We start from the raw sequence: 25037 nt of genomic DNA, 5'->3' as shown, positions 1-25037 counted from the left end.
AATAAAAAAAACCTAAAAATATGAATGAGTTTTATTAAAAGCCATCTAGAATTACCACACAAATTCATCACTGGTAACGATCGAATTGGGCATAATCCTTCACCAACTTCCGTAAGTCTGTTTCGGGTAGGTTTGAAGAAATGTTGTAATACTCGAATACGTACTCCCAAAATTCTGTTATACCTCCGATATAAAAATCCTTTCCACGCCCATGAGGAATATGCTTCCAAATGATCGGGGATCCCAAATGTAACCAGGTTCTTTCTTTATTGGTGTTTGCCAGCCATTCCTTAAAAGTAGATCATTTTATAATGTAAGCACAATATTTAATATTTTATTATTGAAAAATTCAAGAAGTAAAGGCACCTCCCATTCCTCAGTGTTGATTGCTAATGTTGTGTAGTTGAAATTTGGTAACATGATTGACAAATGATTTGCTATATAAAGTACATGACCGAAAGCTTCACTTTCTTTACACCCGCCGATAATAAAATACACCATTGATTTTCTTTTAAATGTCACAACATATATTTAAAATTGTAACACTATTTAAACCTAGAATTATTTGATTTTGTTTCGGCACATTAATTATTATGATAATATTTTTTGTAACCTACTCAACATTAAAAAAGATACATTTTGAACAATATGTACCTATAGTAAAAAAAACACCTTTGTATAAGAAAACACAATTATTTTTGTTTCCTTCTTCTAAAACTTTGTATAATTGTTTTGCTGTTGCTGTTGTAATGTTACACGAGTTGCATGTTAATTTTACCTAAGGTGTAAATTCAAAATAATTTTAACATATTATTTGAAACTTCATTTTCAAAAAAACATGATTTGTTATAACTTATTATGACATACTCTGTGATAAACAACTGAAGTTTGTTTTTGTAAGTATTTACTTCCCCATATGGGGAATTTATTATCCTTATTTATTTATGTCTTACTCCCATATAGGAAGACATAAATAAATGGCTAAGAGGAAACCAGATAAGGTTCTAGAAGCAATGTTAATGATTTCTTGAAATATTATGCATATGTCATAGAATTAAGAATAGTCCAGAAACCGCATACGCACATCAAACAGGAGGCAACTCAACTACTCATAAATGAGTAGGTTTACGTTTTGCCCCATTAGTTTTTTGTAGACGTCGCTCAGTACCCAACTCCTGATTTGAATTCAACTATGCCGTGTTGTGTCTCTTATTAAATGACCCTTTATTTATCAATGTTTCCGCGTGCACAATAAAATTTTGGAGAAATTAACAGATTGCTTTTTTTTTACCTTAAATTTGTGTTATGATTTTTTTTCCCATCAAGCAACATTACCCGGCGACTTAACGTATGCACGCGGCGAAAGTGTGTCTAAGTGGGGGAATTATTGGACACAGTCCGATGTATTCAAATATGATTCTACGTTCCTTCTGGACTATTTTTAATTCTATGGCATATGTATATTAATAAGTAATAAAATTACACAAAATATGAACATCATTACTGATTAAAGTATATTTATTTTACAGAAAAAATAGTTTTTTACCAATAATATACATAATATGAATACAAACAAATGATTTACATAAAATGGATGATTTATTAAAAATTTAAATAGGTACATATTATATCATCAGTCCCATTCCGCACCTAATGATGCATAGGGCCAGCGCAGTGCATCAGAACACCGACCGAAGAGTATGTTGATATTTTCCTACACAAAGGTATGTCTTACTTCATATCAGCCATGCCGGAAATCGAACCCGAGACCTCTTGCATGGTAGGCAAATGCACTTACCATTTGACCACAGGGGACTTGCACAAATACGAAACTTCTAGGTTATTATTTAAGATGGCTGAGAATCCTCAATGATTAAAATAACGTATAACGTTTTAAAATAACAAACTGGGTTATTAATATTTATTTCCCAATTCTGTTCTACTGAAAGAATTACAACAACCGTAAAGATGAAAGTTAAATCAATAGTAATAATATATTTACGATTCCCGAGAAGCACTTTTTTTCATTTTCGTACTTCAATATGCTCTTGTCCCTGAACTGGCGTGGAAAGCGTTAAGACTGACCGGGTTCATCAGATTTGAGTGCCAATACAGTGCCCTACGCATCATTAGGTGCAGATAAAGAAATCATAACATTAAAGTCCCTTTGGCAGATCAATTTCCCTGGCTTTCACATTATAAGTCTAAAGATATTGTCAATTTCAAATAGAAGTAGATTGAATTGATAATTTATTTCAATCTGAAGGGAGGGACCTTCCTCACCTATCGAACTCCATAGAGTCTTAACATACTAGTGTATATAAAGTCAAATCTAAAGCAAAAAATATGCGAATACTTGTACCAGTATATATATATATAGTAATAATATTCTATAGCACTTGTCTTATTTGATATTTTCAAAATTTGTAGTGACCTCGGAATTCGCTTTGCTCGAATAATATAATGATCCGGTCAGTACTGGACTCGGTAGTTAGCATCTCAATAATAGAATAGCCAAATCAAAACTGCAAACATTTGTGGATCAAAGATGATTTGTAATTGTTGATTGATTGTCATAAGATATAATACTTTACTTGCGACCGAAACGGTTTAAAAAACATCTTAGGATCCGAGAAGCTTCTGGAAACCCGAACTGGACTGGATAACTTTCACTCTCAGTTTGATAGAAATGCTAACAATATCCTCTAGTTGTCCGATTTATTAACAAATTTAATAGTCAAATTATCAAGAGTACCCGTTAAACATAAATGATTAAATTCCTTAAGTGTATTATATTTTGAAAAAGTAAAATTAAATTATAGAAGAATACCAATAATTTATGTACGAGATCGAATAGACTGGAAGAAAAATTTATTCAGACTTTCATAATATCTGTAGACGTCATTCAAAATGCAAGTGGGGATATAATTTTCAATATTTCTTTTATATACATAAATAGAATACGTATTAATGTCTTTATTTCACTTTGACTAATTTTTCGACGACAAAAGTTATTCGTTCTTCCAACCGCCTGTTGGCACTGTTCTGTCCGGAGAAACTTGAAACATAACTCTGGGTTTAGAGGATGATGCTCGCTTGTTTCTATTGACTCCATCTTTGGAATAAAAAAAGTCCACCAGACTCTTGAATCTAGTAAAAAAGAAGGTAAATAAGTACTCCATGATGAAAAAACTCAGCGCAGTAATTATTGAGTGTTATTATTCAAATTGAATAAGCTGCAGGCGTGAGAATTCGACATGCAAAGCGAATACATCCCTCGCCACTAATTATGATCACAGCTATGCAATTTTATAAAATACTTTAAAAGTATGTTATACGACATATTTTATGATTTGAATTTAATTCGATCCTCATATTGAAATATATTTATTTTATAGCTGTACTAAACAATTTACCGATCATAATATTTTGGCGAGGTTTGTAGTTTTCGAGTTATCTCGAGGTCATTTTATGCGCTACATCACTATATGCGTAATAATAGGGTATTATCGTGGTTGCAAAATGCAGGACGGTCGCAAAACTCCAACTTCTACGATAGCAGTTTTAATACGTTTATAGTAAATTATCAATTGATCTTATTTATAGGGGAGTGAGTAACCGAAGGAAATTGTCAGTGATAATACCCTATTATTTGGTAAGGTTAGGTGTGTGAAGGGGGTGTGAAGAGGAAACATTAGTAAATTATTGATGAACATCCTTATGTATGGATTTTACATCACATTTTATTTGTCTCATTTTCAAATACATACAAAAACAAAAGTAACTTACAAAGGAATTAGACTAAAACTATAGAAATAAATAATACCATATTTCTTAAAGTTACAATGTAGATTCAAATGACACATTGGTTTGAACACTTTCGAGTATGCAAAAAACAAACATTTAATTGAAATAACCATCACTTCAAACTTAAATCCACTACAAATATGCCACGTACCACACATTCAGTGGTAGATTTCCCGACTGCAATATACAGATACAATCTATTTACATATTACACCGCAGATCACAATCTCATCAACCTTTCTTTTTACATTATAAATGCTTTACTGAACTTTTCTACTGTATTTTCAAAACAAATATCACTTCAAAATAAATAAGACATACAACAAAATTAAGAGTACAAACATTAAAAAAAACAAAAAAAAAACATTAAATTGCTTAAATAGCAATGGTGTCTTGGCAATCTAAATGATTAAAGAAGACACCATTGTTTCATGGTATACTTATATGTATATATTAAACATTTTTTAAAAAGATGTCATATTATTTTGTAACCTTTATTCAATATTAGCCTTCGTCCACATAAATCTATACTATTTATCACAGGTTATATAATTTAGAATATCTATTTCTAAGCAAAGGCGAAGTAAAATTACTTTATTTAAATAGACAGAATCTATAAATGTATATAATTCATAATGTGTGATGCAAACAATGTTAATAAACTCTTATATAATTTGACATCACATATTCAACTTTTATAGTGCATAAAATGTAAAAGCAAGTGGTACTAAAGTACTAATTTTACAATGCAAAATATATAGAATTTATGAAAGACTAGAGAAAGGTAAAATTTATTACTGTAATAAGGAATTCAACCATCTTCCTAAAATTGATGCGACACGCGCTAATAGAGTTTATTTCATATCGCACTCGCAATATTCGGGAACACCTTCCAACATTGGACACGAGTACACAATTCAGGGTATAAAACAACTATCAACTCAATTTTTTTAGGAGGTCTGTCACTAATTGTACTAAACTAGCACACATGAAGTACTAAAACAAAGCAATGATTCAAACAGTAGAGTAATTAGAAAACGGGATTTAGGAAATGGAATTACAGATGTTCTTTTGGTAGTCATATACGCGTATGCGTGTGTTCAGAAAATAATGGGAATTTTTTAATATCACGGGTTCGGGGAGTCCCGATTGTCAATATTTTTTTTATTATGTATACACATGCCCCCGAAGTATGCTAAAATGTTCAACTGTATTCATTGTTTACTTTGCCTGTGGCAGCCGCTAAGGTTACAGACGTGTTTTTATGAGCATGGCAATTTTCATTTGTTAAAAAAAATGGATCAAAAAATTTGTATAAAATTTTGTGTGAAAAATTAAATAAAGTGTGTGAAATGTTAACAAAGGCCTATATAGTGAATGTCTGCTATGAGTAAAACAAAAGTTTACGAGTTACTATTCGTAAAGCAATTCCAAAATGGCCGTGAAGACTTTGAAGATGACAAACGGCCCAGACGCCCCAGCAACAGATGAAAACGTGGAAAAAGTTAATGAAATGGTTATGAACGATCGCCGAATCACAATCAGAGAAGTCGCTGATGATGTTGGCAAATCAATTGGCTCATGCCATGAAACTTTTTCAAATGTTTTGGGTATGAAACGCGTGGCAGCAAAATTTGTTAAAAAATTTTTGAATTTCAAACCAAAACAGAGGCGAATGGAAGTTGCTCAGGTGTCACTAAATGAAGTCAACGACGATGCAGAATTACTGAAACATGTTGTAACAGGTGACGAAACATGGGTTTACGGATATGATGTCGAACCTAAGGCTGAATTGTCCTAGTGGAGGCATTTTGGTTTGCCAAGATGAAAATCGCCGAGCACGTCGAACACAATGAATACAGCTGAAAAGCATACTTCAGGGGCATGTATACCAACATATTTAAAAAAAAAAATAACAATCAGACTCTCCAAACCCGCGAAATTTAAAAATTCCCATTATTTTCTGAACACACCTCATATATTATAAAACATTGAACACATTTTGAAGTGACGTCAAACTTAAGAGTAACTTTTATGTTCCTGTGGTAGTGTTGCAAATATTAGTGAACAATGAGATCAAAACACCGTGCAGCAACACCTTAAGGAAAAATAAAGAAATACGTAATGGAAAGTGTGCGGAAACTTAAACATTTAACAATAATTTATTGTAATGTCAATAACAAAGAGATTTAAAAAATGTCTTTTACAATGAAATCATATTTTTGTGTTTAGAATGGATCCATATAATATTATGTCGGTATATATTAGTAGATCTCGGGTGAAGTGTGAACAATTTAAGGCACTCGCATATTAACTACATAGTATGTTATAAATTCACTACATAATTTGGTGGGAAAGTTGAAAAATATTACATTTTACTTCAAAAGTGTAAATAATTTTAATCTAGAAGGATTATGCAAATGAAGTTACATACTGTATTGCAAAATTAAAAGAAATGAACATTATTTTGTAACATACGTAAACTGACGAGAGATTACAGGATAATAATAATAAATTACTATCTGATTATAATTTGTGTAATACTTTATACACGTGAAGTACATGACAACTAATGACAATAGGGCATATCTCACAGTAAATTCAGGTCTTAGCCTCAGTCTTAGGTTGGGATGTTTTGAACCACTCCCCGTATTAACCTGACTCGGCGACTTCGGATTATCATGTTTATTTTCACCTCCCTCGAGGCACACATGGTTGGAATTAAATTTGCAGAAAGAGGTTCCGAAGTGGTGGAAGGAGCTGGCGGGAGAGTTATTCGAGGAGGGCATAGAGAAGCTTGTGCCACGACTCACCGCATGCATCGTTCGATGGCGATTATGTGGAAAAATAGTCAACAAGTGAATCAACAATATCCTGTAATTTTTTTTCAAATACACTTTCTAAAAAAAAAATCAAAATCTAGTACACTCACTTTCTGAACATGTTATATTAGCTTAGTAGTTAACCTAAGACTGTATTAAAAAAGATTTGATATTGAAACAATAAGCACCAAAAGATGACAAATAAAACGTTAGAATGACATAAAATGAATAAAGCATACAAATTTTTAAGGGTATTAGTAATTTTGAGTGTAATAAACATTTGGGTGCAGAAATAACATATTGTAATATTATAAGCCATTTTTGCTGGTATAGAAATGATTTTTTTAAGTTCAATAATGCTCATACTCGATTTTGCCAAAAATGTTACATAGACCAGTTCAGTTCCAGACTAGCCATTTACTTGAAAATGTTTGTTTTTCCAATGACGGGCCAATCAATTGTACTAAGCAGAAACTAATTGGGACACTTTGATTTATTTTAAATGGAATGTTGTTTGACATACTAATATATTCAACACATTACTAGCGCAAGATAGGCCGGTAATGGTTCTTCCTTTGTCTTCGTTCCATAAACATATCGACTCCCAAAATTGATTAAGCAGTTACAATCTTTGCTTTCATAGAAACTTTATGTACATAATATGTAATGTACAGATAAATTACTACATACACATGTATGTGTTATAACACTGTGAACTTAACTCGAGGCACACAGTTTACATCTGCGCTGATGTTTCCAGTTACAGCCGCAGTCACGAGAACAAAAAGATTCATAATACTCTTTTGTAAAAATAACAAGGTGACTACTTTATAAGTTGTGCGTGTTGACGCAATGCGTGGCAGCTCAATAGGAACCATTAGTTGTGTGGCAAACCTTCTCTGAAGCGTACGAAAGAAGCAATAAAGATTTTATAAAATGGACATATTCCCAACGCACCTTTAATACCATTTAGCGCCATACATGACTACAGTCAGCCAAATATAAAAGTGCGCAATAATAGTAATAGTGCATAGGACACTGCTATCAGAACACCGGTTTTGAATATTTCATTTTCAAATACTAAATAAAATGAGTGATGAATCGATATAATAAATGTTAAATAGTAAAAAACTGTAACAAATTTTGAGCAAATAATATTATTTCGGGAGCACAATTGACCGGAATACCAGATACCAGATACCGGACAGCCGAAGTGTACATATTGATGAATAAAATACATTTTTATTAAGATAAAATGGAATGACTGCGGCAACGCTAAAAATTAAATTGTCAGTCTTATGGAACGTGATTATTTAAAAACCACAAAATAAAAATAATAATCTTAATAATTTGATTATACCAACCCTATATTTAAAAAGGCGTGATTGGTTATATGCGACATTGGAGAAATAGTGGCATATTTATTACAAAGTACCGACCACTGCGTGCTGGTTTTGATTAAGTCGGTGCAATGTTGTAACATGCCGTACTGCAGTGTTGCTTGTGAAATTCACTGCGAGATGATGGTGGAGAAGGAGAAGGAGAAGGAGAAGGAGAAGGAGAAGGGAGTTTATCTTATTATTTTATTTTATTTCATTCTTATGTGCGCTCTAATAGCAACAGTCTATGTGCATTGTGCATACTTCATTTATAAATTGTTTAACACATATGTTTGAATTTGAATAATTATTTTTATCACTATATTTTATATTTATTGAAAATAAAACACTTTGTAATTTAGTTTAATGTATAATAACACTACTAGTTTCAGATATTCTGAATTATTTAATGCGAGCTCGTGTTGAAAAGTTACCGCAAAGCCCAATATTAACACTCTTCGCATTCTGAGTAGGTAATAACTCAGACGGTGCTGTTTTACCGCTTCGTGTTAATATTGGGAGTTTAAGTATGGTTAAGTTGGCTGCACTGTCGCTTTTAACGATGCTGAACTGTCAGAATTACTCGGGATAGTTTGTTTATTGTATTGTATTCGTTTGAAGCATTTTAAAAAGAAAAGTTGTCATAGGTAAGCATAATAATATATGTAATTATTGTTTTATCCGTCAATCATAATTATTAATTAATATACTATATGCTTTTATTAAACGAGAAAATGTGATGTTCATTTTCCTTTTAAGATGTAACTAGTGTGGTTCCTATCTTCACTATAATATGACGACGAAAATATGCGTGTCCAAATAAAACTGACATCGCACGGCTGAAACCGAGCTGGCTTAGATCGGTGTGTTATCGCTTTGAAACGAATCAGACCGCAGGTGTAAAAATAATAGTGTTATTATACAATATTAAACTGTTATGTGGTAAAAATTACAAAGTGTTTTATTTTAAATAAATTCAAAATGTTTTTCCACAAAGTAAACGCTGAAAAAATAAATGATACCATATTAATAAACAACACGAGCGGTCTGTACTAAATAAAACACAGAATTTTTCGAAGAATGAGTTTTCACAGACACATTTGAAGCGTGATTGTTAGAATTAGTCCCCTCAGTTGAGGAATGTCACGCAGTCGGAGAGGATATTGACGTTTTCCACTAACCTATTGTAGAGCTCCCGACGTACGGTGGCCGTGAACTTGTTGACGAGACACAAGGTGGCGGCCGCCGCAAACACCAAGTTATACAGGAGCACCAGCTTGAAGTTTCCCAGCCACTCGATTTTGCCAAAGTCGCCGAGCAAATCAAAATTTGTAACACCTGTAAATTTAAAGGCACCCATCACAAGAATATAATCCTTTCGAAAAGTCTCTCACAAACTAATCATTTTAATCTTCATCACTCCATTTACGCACCCGGTGGTGCATGAGATATTTCCATCATCTGTCACATGAAGGTAAGGTGATCAGTCTTACGCTTCGGGTGCCAGTCCGGCAATGAAATATTGCAGTTTAAACAACCTTTAAAATGAATATTTCACGTCCACTCTGCCGGGAATCAAACCTAGGACCTCAAAAATGGTAGGCGAACACGCCAAACACTTCGCTATGAGGTGGACTTGACTCCATTAAATTTTCTTTTTCAGGATTTACCTGAGAGCAGCCATCAAATGGAAAACACTCGTCCGGGGTTCCGTTTCTATTTCACACACAGACTGTTCTGTAAGAATCGGAAATGATCACGCTACCTCGCGGATCAGCGTCCGAGATTCGAACCACACTCTACCCCAACTTGTTTCCCATTTTCTAATAGTGAGTTAATAATTACTCCCAGGAGAGGCGCGAGGCTGTGAGAGTGAATCATTTGAATAAATCCGTAGGAAAATAAATTGTTTTACATTAATTACAAATTCAAAAGTTCCAATTAAATTTATTTATCTATGAAATCACATTGTAAAGCGCCCTTGAAGTATTATATTACGAAAATGGCCTAAATTGAAATATTTGGGTAAATCGTAAAATGCAAATATATCTAATTTTTTTCAAAATGTTACGTCGAGCAGTACCTAGTATCTTGGCAAGCAGAGGAAGGGCGGAGCTGAGCACCAGAAGGAGGGCGCAGTTGGCGATGAGCAGCGGAAGGGGAGTGCGGGCGGTGCGAGGCGGGGGCAAGGCTCCGGCGTACAGCCCGGTACAGGAGGCAGCGTACAGGTACAAGAGCACTACCCCCTGAAGGGCGGCGCCCCACGGCCCCAGACGAGACAGGGAGCTGATGCCGAGAGTGAATTGCTGCAACAGGTTAAGCTTAACTGAGCCGTACATCTATCTTATTATTATTGTGTAGCCCGAGTTGCAGGCATGCGCTATGGGTCCTAAATAATCTCAGCATATGCATAATCTAATATGTATTTAGTCCACTGTCCATCAAGATCCAAGGATCTTCACTGGTTTTGCGAAGACCAACAAAACCAGTAGTGAAAAAACTGTTTCTTTGAAATTCAACGTGCAACTTGTGCGCGGTATAACAAGTAGCGAAAAGACTATTCATTTTAACGGACATCCACTCAATACTACTGGGAGAAGAAATATGACTATAAATGTACCCAACGAGTATTACCTTATTATTAAGAAGAAAATACCCAAAGACCTAATGGTGCGTGTAATACCCACGGAACAATATATTGATGTGTTTTCTTTTAAATCTCGAAATAGAACACGCATAAACGTATTATTATGTGCGCTCATCAGCTCAAATAACAATATAATATGTTAGGTTATGTGAGGAAAAGTTAGGATAGGATAGGATAGGTTGAATAGGAATACAACTAATCTAACTTGACCTAATTAATTATCAGACAATTCGGCTGCGATATGATAGGAGATAGAATAACATTGAATACTGCAGTAATACTCACAGTGGTCGAGAGAGGAAGAGCCTTGAAGCCGACGAGGAGCTCCAATGTGTTCTGCAATACCATGAGAACTGCGATACCGGTCAACAGGAGTAACAACAATACGGCCAACGGGTACACCACATTTCTTCTCAGGGCTGAAGTGCGGCGCTGTCGGTCCACTATCTGCTCGGTGGAGACAATAGTTTATGTTATTACAGAGCCCGTCATCTTGTGGGTATTATATTAACTCGATAATAATAAACTTTATACCGTAATTCCTCGATTACAAGAAGCATGTTTTTTGTTCAAACGATGGCGTCTTACAAGATTCCGTCTCGTAAAATTGTAAACAAAAGTTGACCCTAATTACCGTTTAAAATGCTGACAAGAAGACTACACTACGATGCTTCATTGAAATGATGAAAATAAGCACGGAAACAGATCTGCGGGACATAAGTAAAACGAATATTCGATGACATTTTGTGGGAAGACGCAGACATTGCAATGACTTGTCAAAAAGTGATACAAAAAAAAACTGACACCAAATCTGAAGAAATTTCAGTGCAGTACATAAATAATATCCCAATTTTTCAATCCCTTTATTTTGATTGTCTGACTTTGTTTACAATAAAGTTTTTATTTTTTAGGTATTTTTTTGGTCTATTTTTTTATTAAAATAATGATGCGTCTCATAATCGATGGCGTCTTATGATCGAGGAAATATGATATATCATCGAGCCAATTCCAATGTTGGGAATTTGCATTTTAGGCATTGACAGATATTAGAAAGTTATATTTAAAGCTGCACACTACCGAACCAATATTACGAAGCTGGTTTACCTCTCTCCTGGTCTGCAGCAGCTCCACTCGCTCCAGGAGACCAGCCCGGAGCGCCCCGTTCCTGAGGCGGAGCAGAGCGGGATCCTCGCCTGCGGGAGGGGGGGGACCCATCGGAGGGGGGGACATGTACCCCTCACCTGTTGGATAATGGATTGGTCACGAAATATGTACCTTTCTATTTACTACAGAACAACACCGAACAGCGTTGACAGTTGACAGTGACAAGAAAAGTGTGGTCAATCCAATTATTGCGGAATCTATTAATAAAGTGTTTTTCACAATACGTCCGTTTCCATTTTTAGTTAGACATAAATAACTATGTGTAGAAAGTGGTAATAATCGGCGTGCGTGCATGAGAAGATGTATGAATGTAGAGGAAGCGAGGTCTGTATGCCAAGATAGAGTGTTATGGCGTTCTATCCTCTCTGCCTACCCCTCCCTACGGGGAAACGGCGTGATGGTTTGTTTGTTTGTTGTTGTAGAAAGTGGTAATTTCAGACATCTGATCCAGATTCCACAATAACACCACGGGACGACAACCCGATTCACCGTGTCGGTAAACACAAACTGCGCCAAGTAAATGTTGAGAGTTCAGAATTGAACTCAAATTACAGCAATAACTGTTCCATCCGGGTACGAGCTTCCCAATAAAACTCGCACGGTGATAGGTGTACTGCCATCCTCCGGTTCATACGAACGTCGTACCTGTAGCCTGTGCGTGCTTCAGCCGCCTTCGAACTGTCTCCTCTTCCAGGGAATAAGTGAAGAACTCTTCATTCAGGTCCCTCAGAAACTGCGGCTTCACGAGAACCTGCCCCACCACACTGAATAGTTTTACAAAACCGAGCGGCGTACAAACTGAAAACAAAATGGAGAAAATGTCTCATATTAAATATAATACAGTGATTTGAATAAATATACGCATGTTTGTGTATACCGTAGATATGTATAATAAAAATATTTGGCTAATTTTTAGCGCCATTTTTGTGAAAACCTCCAGGCGCTTTACAGTTGTGCGGTTATATTTCTAACTAAGCCAACGCTACATATTAAACTGGCTGATTTTAAACTTGAGGGAACGATAAACGAAAGAAGTTCAATTTCAGTCGAGATCTTAACTGTCAATAATTCGCGAGTGTGAAGGCAATCGATCCAGGCAAAGGGGCCGGCTACGGCGAAAGCGCGATCTCCGAACCTAGTGTTTGGGCAGAGACGAGTTTTCCTTATCCAGGGATATATTACGTTTCAGGAAACGAACGCTGTTCTGAGAGTAGATTTTCTTCGACATTTGTATGAACGTACTTTAATCAATGTTCCGTGACGACGGAGTTCCTCCTAAATTAATCCCGAGAAACGTTTATAAGTTTACTAATAAGGTTTTTATAAATAATCGATAGATCGACAAAGCGAGGGCCACACGAATAATTAAGAGTGGAACTATTTCCTACAGAAAACGAGAAAGACATATCCTACAAATACTCAAAGATGGACATATGGAAACACACATAAAAAGATGTATGAATGTAGAGGAAGCGAGATCTGTACGCAAAGACAGAGCGGTGTGGCATTCTATCCTCTCTGGCTAGGAGGAAACGGTGGGATGGTTTTTTTGTAAATACGCAAATGATATTTGTGTACAAAAATATAAATCCTAAACAAAACACAGAATTTTGGGAAAAAAAATAATGAAAATCAATATAAACATTTTTGAAATACTCGAGAGAAGAAAAGGGTCAGACTCTTATTTAGAAAGAAGACGTGTCATAAAATACAAACTTAAACAAAGCAGTTTAAAAAATACAAAATTAGAAAAGGGAAGAAGAAAAAATGTAGAAATTCACATCGAAGGTTAAAGCATGCGCTGACTTTTATATCTTTATATATATAATTCCTCTGTACGCGTGACGTCACCGTACGTGACTCCTCCTAAACTCCTAAAAGTTTTCAGAGAAATATAGATCTTTGGGCTGTACGTGTTCGTAGATATTCAAATCTTCAATCGAATATGTAAAAAAGAAGTTAGGAGCATTAATGTTTCATTTGTCGATCTACCAGGGTTGCATTCGAGGAGAATGCATTTGCAAAAAAATGGAAAGATGTTGTTTTTTTGTGCATAAAATAAGTTTGTTTTTGAATGTTGACAAACAGCATTTGTTTTTGGTGGATCTCAATCAGATTCTTTCCTTAGATTTCTTATAATTTCTACCCATTTATTTATTTTTATTGGATTTTTGGTAACACTAACATAATATTAAATTCAATACATTTTTAAAAATCGGTCTTCCTTGGTCGTCCTATATATACTTGTTTTACTATTCTTTCGTCGTCCATTCGTTCTACATGACCAAACCATTTCAGAGACTCTTTCTTAATCTTATGAATTATACACGACTCAGTTTTACACTCTCGCCTGATTTCGTAGTTCATAACCCTGTCATACATTGATTTCCCACACATTCGTCTAAGAGATCGCATTATTTTTTTAAAAATAAATCAATTTTGTGTTAATGATTTAAATTTCCCTCCAGTTGCCGAACAATGTTTTGAAATCAATATTTTTTCTGCGTTTCCGTGACAACAGAATCCATTTACATTTTCAGAATAACAATCTACAGAGACATATTTTCATACGGTCAGACATAGTGAGTCGCATACTATAAATTAATAAAACTCTCGAAGATCCGGCCATGGAATGCAACGAGGAATGGAATAATTTCATGCACAGAGTTACCGAGATATCTCAAATAGTGTCTCAGCTTTCTTCAGAAGATAAGGATATTTCCCAGAGGGGCCAAGTATTGGCCGACCGGTGCCTGGCTGAAGGGGGCTCGAGGCAACCTGACCTAGGAGTGGATTTGAAGGTCAAAAGTGACAGAACAATTATAAATAAAGTTGCGTGCCACAAAAAAGATAAACCTGCAGATTCCGTAAGTCAAACGTAATAATAGTAAATAATTAGTATGATATATGATATGATGTGTAGATTTCGCCTTGGGCCATAAATAAGCAAGGTGCATTGACTCCGGGTACCCACAGTTTTTATTCATTTTACTCCGGTATTTCCAAAATACTTTGGGATTTGACTGAAGCAAAGCCTCAACACCCGAGATATAATTGAAGTAAGCTCTTTGGATGAGAGTTTACATTGCTTTCTTAAGTTCGAGAAAACAATGAAGTCTCCATGAGAGCCGCTCGCCTTATATTCACTGTGGGCTTTCTTCTTTTCCCACACCAGTTGTTTCAAATTGCGGTTGAACCATGTAGGATACGAATGTGCCTCGACTACTTTTTTTCAAATTCTCAATCTTCAATCGTATTGTTCACGATAGAATGAAATAAACTAACTGACTCATTAATATTTGTGCTTCTATCAAAGGTGGACCAGTTGATTTCGGATAAACATATGTACAAATGCTGCTATAGCCACCGGTTTTATAGTCGACACAAACTGTTTCCGGGTTACTTAAAGTGGCATCAAATCCAAGAGGAATTTCAGTCAGAAGAGGGGGTGATGGGGGTCGTCAGGTACTAATGGCGGTCGTTAGATTTTTAAATTTTAAGATAAGACGTATTAGAAATTACAAGATCTAAGATTCTATTGTTGAGGTTTGTAATTTGATTAGATTGTTTAAGATTTAGAAAGTTAAGTCCACTTAAAGATCTAGAAGAGTTCGGGCTTCGGGAGTGGAGGAGACCGGAAAATGGGTTGGGTTAGAAATATGAGTGTGAGGGAGATTGTAATCCCCAAAAATAAAATAAGTCGCAATGGGAAACTAAGGTTTCAAGTCTTCCATATCCTCACAGTGGTCCGTGTAGACGTTAATATGAGCTCATGGGGGAATGTAAACACACACAATTATAAATGCCATTGAGTTGATCTTCGCCATTATGGTCACCCGCACAGTCTTGCTTTTTAAAGTGATCCGCAGAAACCGTATTCAGCAAGCAAAGAGCTCTATTACTGGGTGAATTCTGACTTGCATTTGTACGGCTTCTGGGTGCATGAGATTTCGCTCTAGTATAGTTATTGGGAACATACAAACTGATCTCTTTCAGTATATTTGGATTATATATACATCCAGAAATCAGCTTATAGAAATGTTTACCGAGAAAAATTTGAAGATGAGATTCGAGGGTTTTGCAATCCAGCATCCCTGCTAGAAATAATTATGGATTATTCTTAGAGGTGGGGGTCAGTGCTATGCAAGCTCCTGACGTCACTGCGACCTGAAGATTTATTGTGACTGGAGATAATGATCATATACAAATAATGATTACATTTTTTTTTTGCACCACAACAGGCCAGGAGGCCTAATTACAGTGGTGAATTACATCACAGAGCATCCAGGATTGAGAAAAATCACATTTTAATTTTTGTGTTCTCACCGGGAATCGAACCCGGAACCTTCCGTGCGTGAATCAAGCGTCTTGACCACTACACCACGGAGGCCGCCAAAATGATAATAATGATGGATACAAGAATGGATAGTTATTATTTTCTTTAAGATAGAAGTATTGCAAAAATCGCTTTTGAACCTTCTCTATTTCAAGGGTGTGGTTTGATTCAGAAGGGTCCCAAATTATGGAACAGTATTCTACCTATAGTATGCTGCGTGCATAAACCTGGTATAAAGTTATGCCAAGGCATAGTGGTAGAAATTTCTACCACTTATACCAGGTTTATAAGGCCCTCGGTAATGTTCACTCACATATTGAATGAGCCATATCATTCTCACCAAGCAGGTAAATACCCGTGGTTAAGGAGAGTAAAAACAGTATCCTTAACTAAAACTCCAGGCAATGTACTTTTTGACAGATAATTTGCTTAAAGTACTCGGTATACTAACAGTATTGTTAGAATTTGGGCAAATGGCAGCTTTCAGATATTTCTTGGTCTTTTTTAGAAAAACTTGTATTTTATCGCCACAGAATGAAATGGATCCGGAGTCTTTCATGAAGGAAGTGAGCCGTGATGCGGAAAATCGATTTCAAGACAGGAAAATCCGACGTGAAAAAGCTGACACTTTTAAGGCAAGGGCGGCCAAAGCTTTTAGAAGAGGAGATTACGAACTGGCCTTGACTTGCTACGATAAGGCCATCGAACAAGTTCGGGACAGTTGTCTACTGTATACAAACAGGGCGCTGACATTGCTGCACTTGGGAAGTTTTCAAAAGGTAAAACACAAAGTTATCTCTATTCTCCGTGAGTATATCCGAATATTTAGGGAATTGTGGTTTGAACTCCTCATCTCACTAAAAGATCAAAGATTGTTTATCGTTTTAAGCGAAGTATTGCAAATAACAGCGACAGTATTTTTGGATAAAGCAGTCAACTCAGGATCAAATTTGTTTGTTACCAAAACAATATTTACTTTTATCATTCAATTGGTTTTAAAACTAGCTGTATTTTATTTAAAGAAAGTAACGAGTGAAGATCCGCATACGAAACTCGGTAATTGAAAAGTAATAATTTACCATAGAGTAAAGAGAATATGTTTGAAAATATTCCATCGTTATAAATACGATAAACATTTCAATCAAATTTACTGCCTTAAAACTACCCGAGCATAAAAACTTGCATTATAATGTATTTTGCCTGTACAGATCTTTCAGCCAACATAATTTGCTAGTAATGCAACATACATTATATTCGTATACATTTAAATAATAGATATTTGCAGTGTATTTTTATAATCATCAACTAATATCGCTAACTCACTAATATAAACAGGTTGTTTGGGACTGTGAACAGGCGCTTAAATTAAATGAAAAGAGTTTTAAAGCGCTCCTGTATAAAGTGAGGGCATATAGAGGGATAGGAAAGACATCACAATACGAGGAGAGCTACCGAGACTTGCTGGAACACTTTCCCCAGCACTCCCAGCTTATAGCGCAATTCCTGGAGGAATCGGAAGAAGACTCTGATTGAGTTATCCGAGTGTGGTTTTTAATCTGTCAGTATTTCGCAAATCAATAAGTATATTTGTTCTCAGTTGCACTTCCCGCAAGTTATTCATTACAAGAAACAATAAATGAGCAAAGCTATGAGAGATGCGTTTTTAATTTATTTTAATTTAATTAAGAAAACCATGTATTATTATTACACATATGTTTACTCTCTAAAGAGAATATAACACGGATATACATTTCAATACACACTAAAAATATAAATAAATTAGAATGAGATTACATCCAAACTAATTTTTAATTCTTTGGATAAAAACACGTTGAATGAAATGGAGGAATGGAATTTATAATATTTTACACAAGTTTGAAACAATGTACGCAGTTGCAATTTGCCATTTAATTCATTATCGTATTATTTACATTCAATAAATTAATAGTCATTTTTACCGATTAAAGTGGCACAAAGAAAACAAAATGTTATTGTTTCAAAAGACAACAATTATAATAATAAAAATACTTAGTTTGTTATTCGACTTTTATTTATAATTTTTACCAGTGATCGGGTTTCATCGTGACCGACATCGAGGCAGTTCCGCCAAGAAACGTCAGTAGAAAAACTCAATTTATTACAAAGGTTACAAATTTGTGGACAAGTCAATAAACTAAGTACACATTTACTCGTAGGAAAAGTATTATTTTATAATTTAGTTTCCAAATATGATGCGTTTCATATAGGTACACATTTCACGTGTTGACAAGTTCTGTGTTTGTTTACAAAACGAGGTTAACAATGACGTGGATATATGTAAATTGTCAGCAAGTGGTGACGAAACCTGTTCAGTGTTGACATTAGGCGGACAATGTACCGTTACCCACATTATTTATTTATACCGTCCATCCATTTTTGTATGAAGTACAAATGTACAGTACACACCAAGAATGGAGCGAATGCAAAACTTTTCCAGAGTGAAAATTCTATTTATAAAGCTCTCGAAATTTTTCATATTCACAATGGTAGTGTACCTCGATCGTTTGCTATTCCTCAGTCTGCAAAATGTCGATATACATTATTTAACGATATCACAAAATGCCCATTATTTATAATTTATTTAACATAAATGTACACATCTATATAACACATGTACTTATATGAATGTAAAAGGAAAATTAAGCGAGTACATTTTCACAAACAAAAATAATTATAGCCGAAGTAAGGTGGTCTTCATTATCAGAGCTTATTGAATATTACTGGAAAGTTCGAGTATCGAATTGGGAGCAAGAGATATGAAATGAACCTGACATAGTCCAATTTCTTAATATATGATAACAGATAACATTTATTGGTATTGTAATACATAATCCTTCAGATAACGGACTTGGCATTTCAATATCTCCCTTTTGTTGTAAAAGTTCCAAATTTAGATAAACACCACTGATACGATTCATAATAAAGAAAATTATTAAAAAAACATGTTTGTTTAAATGGAAATATGTATATAGTACTCACCTAGTAACATGAGAACTCCAATAAATGATATGCAGGAGTACAGAAATGGAAGATAGTAGCTCCACAAATCTGAAAAAGTACTTTGGTTAATTAGTAAACAAATAAAACTGAGATATTTATTAAAGCAATACATATTTACTAAAGGGGCAGGGGTGGAAAAGTCCACTAATTATTTAAAGGAAATCCAAAATCCACTCAGATTATCGATCGACGCGTTCCAAACACGAGTGTATAGATGGCCCGCTTAAACCGGCTAATGATGGTAAAAAATATATTTATCTACAAACATAAGCAGTTAGATATATGAACTTGTAATTCCAGCCGATTCGTGTTCCATGGCCCGACAGCTGAGGCACTTGCCTCACTCCCGGTGATAATTGGCTTTTGTGGCCTGTTGTGGTCAAAAAATTACGATGATATAAATATATGTATTTGCAGTAAAACAACGATAATTCGAAATTCATATTTTTTATGGAATTCTCAGTCCCTAGAAAGAATTTTCATACACGTAAGAGCTGTGTGCTGTGTACGTCACATATACGAGCTGAAGTGTGTATTTACTAATAAACATTTTGAACTGATTAAGCAAAGAAATGTATAAATATGTGCCGAGTATTGAGTTAGTGTTTGATATTATCAGTTAACAAGAATCATTACCATGGACAAATTGACACGCAATATTTTCAAGTTTATTCTTATATAAATTAAGCATATTTATTTGTACATTTCGTCCCACATTTCGAGACAAGAAAATAAGACACGTAGAATTCTGTCAACATAAGATTATGACAGTAGTGTGTGTAGTATCTACAGTAGATTAATGGAATGAGGAAGTTCAGTGGTTTTTTTATTTGTTAACAGACTAAGCCAAAATATTTTTATGTATCATATTATCAGCGCTATGATTTTTTTAAGTTTTGCAATTAATCCACCCGTGACGTCGCAAGTTCTCTACGGTAAGTTCTACTGATTGGTGAATTGGCTTCCCGTAAACCGGAAATCTATCACGACACTCGTGAATCAATCATCGGTTGATTCACAAGAACTCGTGACGTCATACTACACACACTACTGTCATAATCTTAGTTCATTTTTATGATTTTTTTCATACATTTTTGAGAAACTTCGCTTTGCAATTAAATGGTCTAATTTTTACGGAACGTAAGAAAACATTTTTTATATCCTATGTCTCGTAGTACTGAACTTTCCCATTATAGATAAAACATGCCCCATGCAAAAGTCAGTGGATCCGCCATATTTCCACGGTATTTGCTTAAGCTATTGTTTCTGTAATTCAATTTAAGGAATATCTGTCATTATTGACTTATAAAATTATCTCGCTTTGAAAAGTTTGTAAGTACAACATTTATGGGAATTTACAACCTCTAGTTTCAATATCTTAAGAGAGAAATTACATTAGCGTAACAGCGTTAGTTCAATTGTTATACAGATATTTTGAAAGCAAACTATTGCATTTTTTGTGAATATTTTTAAACACCACTCGTTGTATTTCTAGTTTTTTTTATTAATCACCGATCAAAATACAACGTGTCCCGGGCTCGAGTGACCAGCCGTTGTTATACGAAAATAGTTTTTTTTAAATATATCGGCAAAAAACTTTTAAAGGGGGGTCATTAATTTTTTCACTATCACATTTTACTAAAATAACTATGGCTGGACATTGCCGCACCTAGATACTTCGGTGTAGTGGGATGAGTGGAATACTTGCTCTATTATAATGACTTAAATAAAAAAAACTGAATTACAAAATAATTATGATTATTTAATGTCTTTTTTTAAAGAAGTGTCAATTTTATACAAACTTCACTTTAAAAGAATACATAATTGTAAACTAAGATTTACCTAAATGATTAAAAAAATCCATAATTTTATTAAACACACATAAAAAAAAACATTTTAATGTATCTCTTCTCAAACGGTCAAATATGAGTTACACGGTGATGAATTCCCAGCGACGGCATGTATAATAAGGGTATACAAATATTGTTAATATTTTTTTCCGCAGTAAAAGTACAGGATAAGAAGGCACAATACACCGTGTGGACATATACATTTGTACAAAGCATATAATTGCACTGTAATTCATACAAGTACTTACTCAGCGCTTCCTTTCCGGATTTGTTTTTGTCAACAAATGCCGATATGATGTACGTGAGGCCCATTACAACGACGGCCAACAGGCCGAGGACTGTAAATGTTTCGTACGCGCGCGACATCACCCCGGAGCGGTAACCGAAGAAGCCAGAGGACTCGGTGAAGAGGTAGGCAAACGGGAGCAGGATGAACAGAGACACATTCGAAAACAAAAATATATGATTCCACAACCCTGGAACGTAACAAATTATTACTATTTTTCATAAAAACACTTTCCTATAAATGAGAGTAATAAAAATAAAGCCAGTCAGATAACTGCAGATTTTATTTATTTTAAAAATTGACTCACGGGCCAGAGGCCCGAGGTTTAAACCCATCTCTACCCCAACTTGATATCCATTTTCTAACAGTGAGTTTTTTACAACTCGTTGAAAATGGCCAACAAAATTGAAATATTTGGGTAAATTATAAGAACGCTAATATTTCTAACTAATTCTTTTATAAAAAAAAAATATATATATATATTTGCGTTGTGTTTTTATTGTAGAGAGAACCTCGGACCTCTGATCCGTGCGTCCGCGACCACAGTATGGTACAGTGCATTTTAATGTTTAATAACATGAACGTGATCACATTACCAGAGAATAGGTAAAAATCAGACTCCCACTAAAAAAAAAGGTGAAGTCACAAAATAAAATTTTACATAAGGCAGTAAAAAAATATTATATAAATGGAATGTATGCTTGTTATTATTAGAGCACACATGAGAGTATGTTAATGTGAGTCCTATTGCAAGATTCAATATATAAAATATTTTAGCGTGCTTTACTAACACAAATGAAATTTGTATGTTTACTCGGGTCACCGGCAGGCACTGACACATTAACATAAGGTTATTAAACATTCGAACCCACTGTACATATGTATACATATGTATTCATATATACAGATTGATTATCTTAGTTTCTATAAAACCTTAAGGATTTTATAATAGCTCTAGGATTTACATAACTTGTTAAGGACATTTAATATTATGTAAGATGGACACATGAATAAAGTTGACATGAATACAAACAAAATTATTAGTATTCAATACCGATTCATTCCCACTGCAATCGGCAGAAGTTTTTTTTTAAATTTCTATTGTTTACCCCACTAAACCTTTCCATCCACCGGCGATGAAAAAATATCTTTTAAATCCTGAAAGCTTAGAATTAGAATAGTCCAGAAACCGCATACGCACATCAAACAGAAGGCGACTAAACCACTCATAAATGAGTAGGTTTACGTTTTACCCATTAGTTTCTTTGTAGATGTAGCTCAGTACGCAACTCCTGATTTGAATTTAACTATGCCGTGTACTGCCAGGATCTTAAAGAAACAGGATGAGATCACATTTCATGTGCAATTAACAAATGAATGTGTAAGTAGCAAATGCATTACTTAAAAATTGAATTATTTTTCCATCTGTCAGATTGTCGAAGAAATAAAATGGACATTTCGTTAGTGTTGCCAGGGAAGTAATTTTTTTTACCCTACTTTGCTCATCTAATGAGAGAACTAATGAAAATTGAACCTCGGATTAAAGAACTCTGTGGTGGACATTTGACCGACATTATCTTTCAAACATCAAATATTATTTAACATGATATAAAAATATCCGTTTTATGTAAAATAAAATTTGTTTTATATTTTAAGCTTAAAGTTCATTAATTCAATTACTCTTATTAAATGACCCTTTATTTATCTACTCTGTTGTGTCGATCAATATTTCCGCATGCACAATAAAATTTTAGAGAAATTGACAGATTGCTTTTTTTACCTTACATTTGTGCTGTGATTCTATTTTTTCCCATCGTGCAACATTACGCGGCGACATCACGAATGCGCGCGGCGAAAGTGGGGCATAGTGGGGGGATTTTCGGACACAGTCCGATGTATTAAAATATGATTCTACGCTCCTTCTGGACTATTCTTAATTCTATGCCTGAAAGCTTACATTTTTGGAAAAGGTACCCCTATGATCGCGCAGTTTATGAATAAATTGACAATCCCACGTTTGCCCACTTTTGACATTGTGTTGGTGAAAGGTTCATATGAAAGTGGTCGCAAAGGGATATACAATTCTAAAGTGTCCACTCGAAGGGTCTTTATTTAATATTTTTTTTTAGTTGTAAAGTAAGATAAATAGTAAAATAAGAGTGTAAAACGGCATACTACGTCCAATCAGGCATATTATTTTGTTGTCCTGTTAAAATATAAAACAAAACTCGAGTATTATTTTTAATCTATAAAATAATAAAACTCTTTATCGATTTAACATCTCCGCAAACTCCAATTTATTATGTTTACTTCCTGATTTTTTCTAGTAAAATAAATTCTGTTTATTAGATAAGTACCTACATATTGACATGCTGTATTATGAAACGCTTGAATTGTAATTCTATACCTGTCATGTAAAAGCCCTCTCGGCGTATATAATAAATAGAGTAAAACAATAAGTAAATACATATGTACAATAGATTCCACTCATCGGTTCGGCTCGAGCCCGGGATGGGGACTCATCCTCAAAAAGTCAGCGTCCACTCAACCGTGAGCATAATTAGAGCAATTTCAATATACATATTGTATGGACGTAGTAGTGTACGGTACTCGCACATCGGTCAGTGGGAACCGCAAGAACTTGTGCGCGGTCCATCTACTGAGCGTACACGGGCTCTCGAGCCCTCGGTCGGAGGTTCGATATTCTATTTATGACTAATGCGCACCTTGGATCAGCGAACTGTTGAGCCACTTGACGTAGTAACTGTCCGGATAGATGAGAAGGACTTCGTTGCTGATGATGGAGATGGGCAACAGGAGAGCCGATCCCACCGCTATGGCGAGAGAGAAGGTGCAGAGCCATAAACTTATTCTGTACACCGTTATCTCATCCTCATCCGTCGAGTAGCAGTCTTCGTGATCTCGCCTCCTGAACTTCTCGATGAGTGCGTACGAACCGAGGTACAGCATTATGAATAGAAGTAGAAAAATCTACAAACAGAACCGTACAAAAGGACAGCTTTAATACAGATTCTATTGATCTACTATCAAATAAAATAGAAAACAGATGACCAATCGACTAGCGAATGACTTACGATCTGCTCTCTGACATTGTTATGGAATATCTGCTCTCGTAAATCAGCTTCTTCGTCTTCCATTGTCAGTTATTTTCACCTGTTTACTAAATGATCAACACATATTTTCCCCACTATATTAAAGTACATTTTTCTAGCACAAACTGTCGAATTTAAAACACATTCCCGAAGTCATCGAAAGAAAACAACGGTAAATATAAATACCACATCATGCTGCGTCAATGCTATATGCCGATATCGAGAATTAACGCATACAAAAATATCTAACTTTGAATTTTATCTGACACACAATTTACTACGCGATGAGTGTGAGCATTGGAAATATAACTTAGTGCTCATAATATTATAAGGATGCTTAACAAAAAACTTATATTTACACTATCTAAATTTTAACAAAAGTTCGAACCGCTTTTCTCACTGTAAAATAAAAACTGACGGAAAATTAAAAATAAAATGATAAAAACTAAAACCACGAACTCTCAGACTCTTTGTTCATGTTCATAAATGTTCTCTTGTTAGCTTTTCGCTATTCACAAATTTACTATTAACAAGGTTAGCAATGCTGACAACATAAAATGCCGTGAAACTGTAATGAGACTTTTTTTGGCAGGG

At 34.8% G+C, this 25037-nt stretch overlaps 2 protein-coding genes and 1 long non-coding RNA gene across 7 annotated transcripts; 2 read left to right on the top strand and 1 right to left on the bottom strand.

The window, feature by feature from the left end:
* Positions 1 to 26: 26 nt before the first annotated feature.
* lili (LMBR1-like protein lilipod) lies at positions 27 to 24971 on the bottom strand. Of its 4 annotated transcripts, none has more exons than XM_088226360.1 (10): positions 24426 to 24927; positions 24057 to 24321; positions 21293 to 21520; positions 19174 to 19242; positions 12465 to 12617; positions 11760 to 11896; positions 10941 to 11102; positions 10092 to 10314; positions 9190 to 9346; positions 27 to 289 (listed from the first exon to the last, which is right to left on the bottom strand). In XM_088226360.1, the coding sequence occupies exons 1-10, from the start codon at positions 24486 to 24488 to the stop codon at positions 178 to 180; spliced, it is 1569 nt and encodes a 522-aa protein (XP_088082486.1). In that variant the 5' UTR covers positions 24489 to 24927; the 3' UTR covers positions 27 to 177. The 4 variants fall into 4 exon arrangements, with proteins under 4 accessions (XP_088082486.1, XP_088082485.1, XP_088082488.1 ...); XM_088226359.1 differs by lacking the exon at positions 27 to 289 and adding an exon at positions 1504 to 3150 and having other exon boundaries at positions 24426 to 24971; XM_088226361.1 differs by lacking the exon at positions 27 to 289 and having other exon boundaries at positions 9078 to 9346.
* On the top strand, positions 14348 to 17804 carry LOC148281659 (tetratricopeptide repeat protein 12-like). The gene is made up of 3 exons (XM_088226363.1): positions 14348 to 14686; positions 16689 to 16934; positions 17491 to 17804. The coding sequence occupies exons 1-3, from the start codon at positions 14447 to 14449 to the stop codon at positions 17686 to 17688; spliced, it is 684 nt and encodes a 227-aa protein (XP_088082489.1). The 5' UTR covers positions 14348 to 14446; the 3' UTR covers positions 17689 to 17804.
* Positions 20001 to 21359, top strand: LOC148281658 (uncharacterized). 2 transcript variants are annotated; one of them, XR_015822308.1, is made up of 2 exons: positions 20001 to 20129; positions 21200 to 21359. It is a non-coding gene; the product is annotated as an uncharacterized LOC148281658 (long non-coding RNA). The 2 variants fall into 2 exon arrangements; XR_015822307.1 differs by lacking the exon at positions 20001 to 20129 and adding an exon at positions 20195 to 20334.
* Positions 24972 to 25037: the final 66 nt, after the last annotated feature.

Source organism: Micrasema longulum, unplaced genomic scaffold, assembly GCF_059751315.1.
Source record: "Micrasema longulum isolate JH-2025_06_02 unplaced genomic scaffold, ASM5975131v1 h1tg000426l, whole genome shotgun sequence".
Lineage (NCBI taxonomy): Eukaryota > Metazoa > Arthropoda > Insecta > Trichoptera > Brachycentridae > Micrasema > Micrasema longulum.
This window is presented reverse-complemented; position numbering and strand designations above follow the sequence as displayed.

Excerpts from the sequence above, each read along its gene's own strand:
- LOC148281659 (XM_088226363.1), top strand. The coding sequence starts at position 14,447 with ATGGAATGCAACGAGGAATGGAATAATTTCATGCACAGAGTTACCGAG. Across the intron at positions 14,687-16,688 it reads AAGATAAACCTGCAGATTCC|AATGAAATGGATCCGGAGTC; the intron begins GTAAGTCAAACG and ends TTATCGCCACAG. Across the intron at positions 16,935-17,490 it reads ACTTGGGAAGTTTTCAAAAG|GTTGTTTGGGACTGTGAACA; the intron begins GTAAAACACAAA and ends TAATATAAACAG.
- lili (XM_088226359.1), bottom strand. The coding sequence starts at position 24,488 with ATGGAAGACGAAGAAGCTGATTTACGAGAGCAGATATTCCATAACAAT. Across the intron at positions 12,618-19,173 it reads TGGAGTTCTCATGTTACTAG|TTTGTACGCCGCTCGGTTTT; the intron begins GTGAGTACTATA and ends TTTTGTTTTCAG. Across the intron at positions 11,103-11,759 it reads TGCTGCAGACCAGGAGAGAG|ATAGTGGACCGACAGCGCCG; the intron begins GTAAACCAGCTT and ends TCCACCGAGCAG.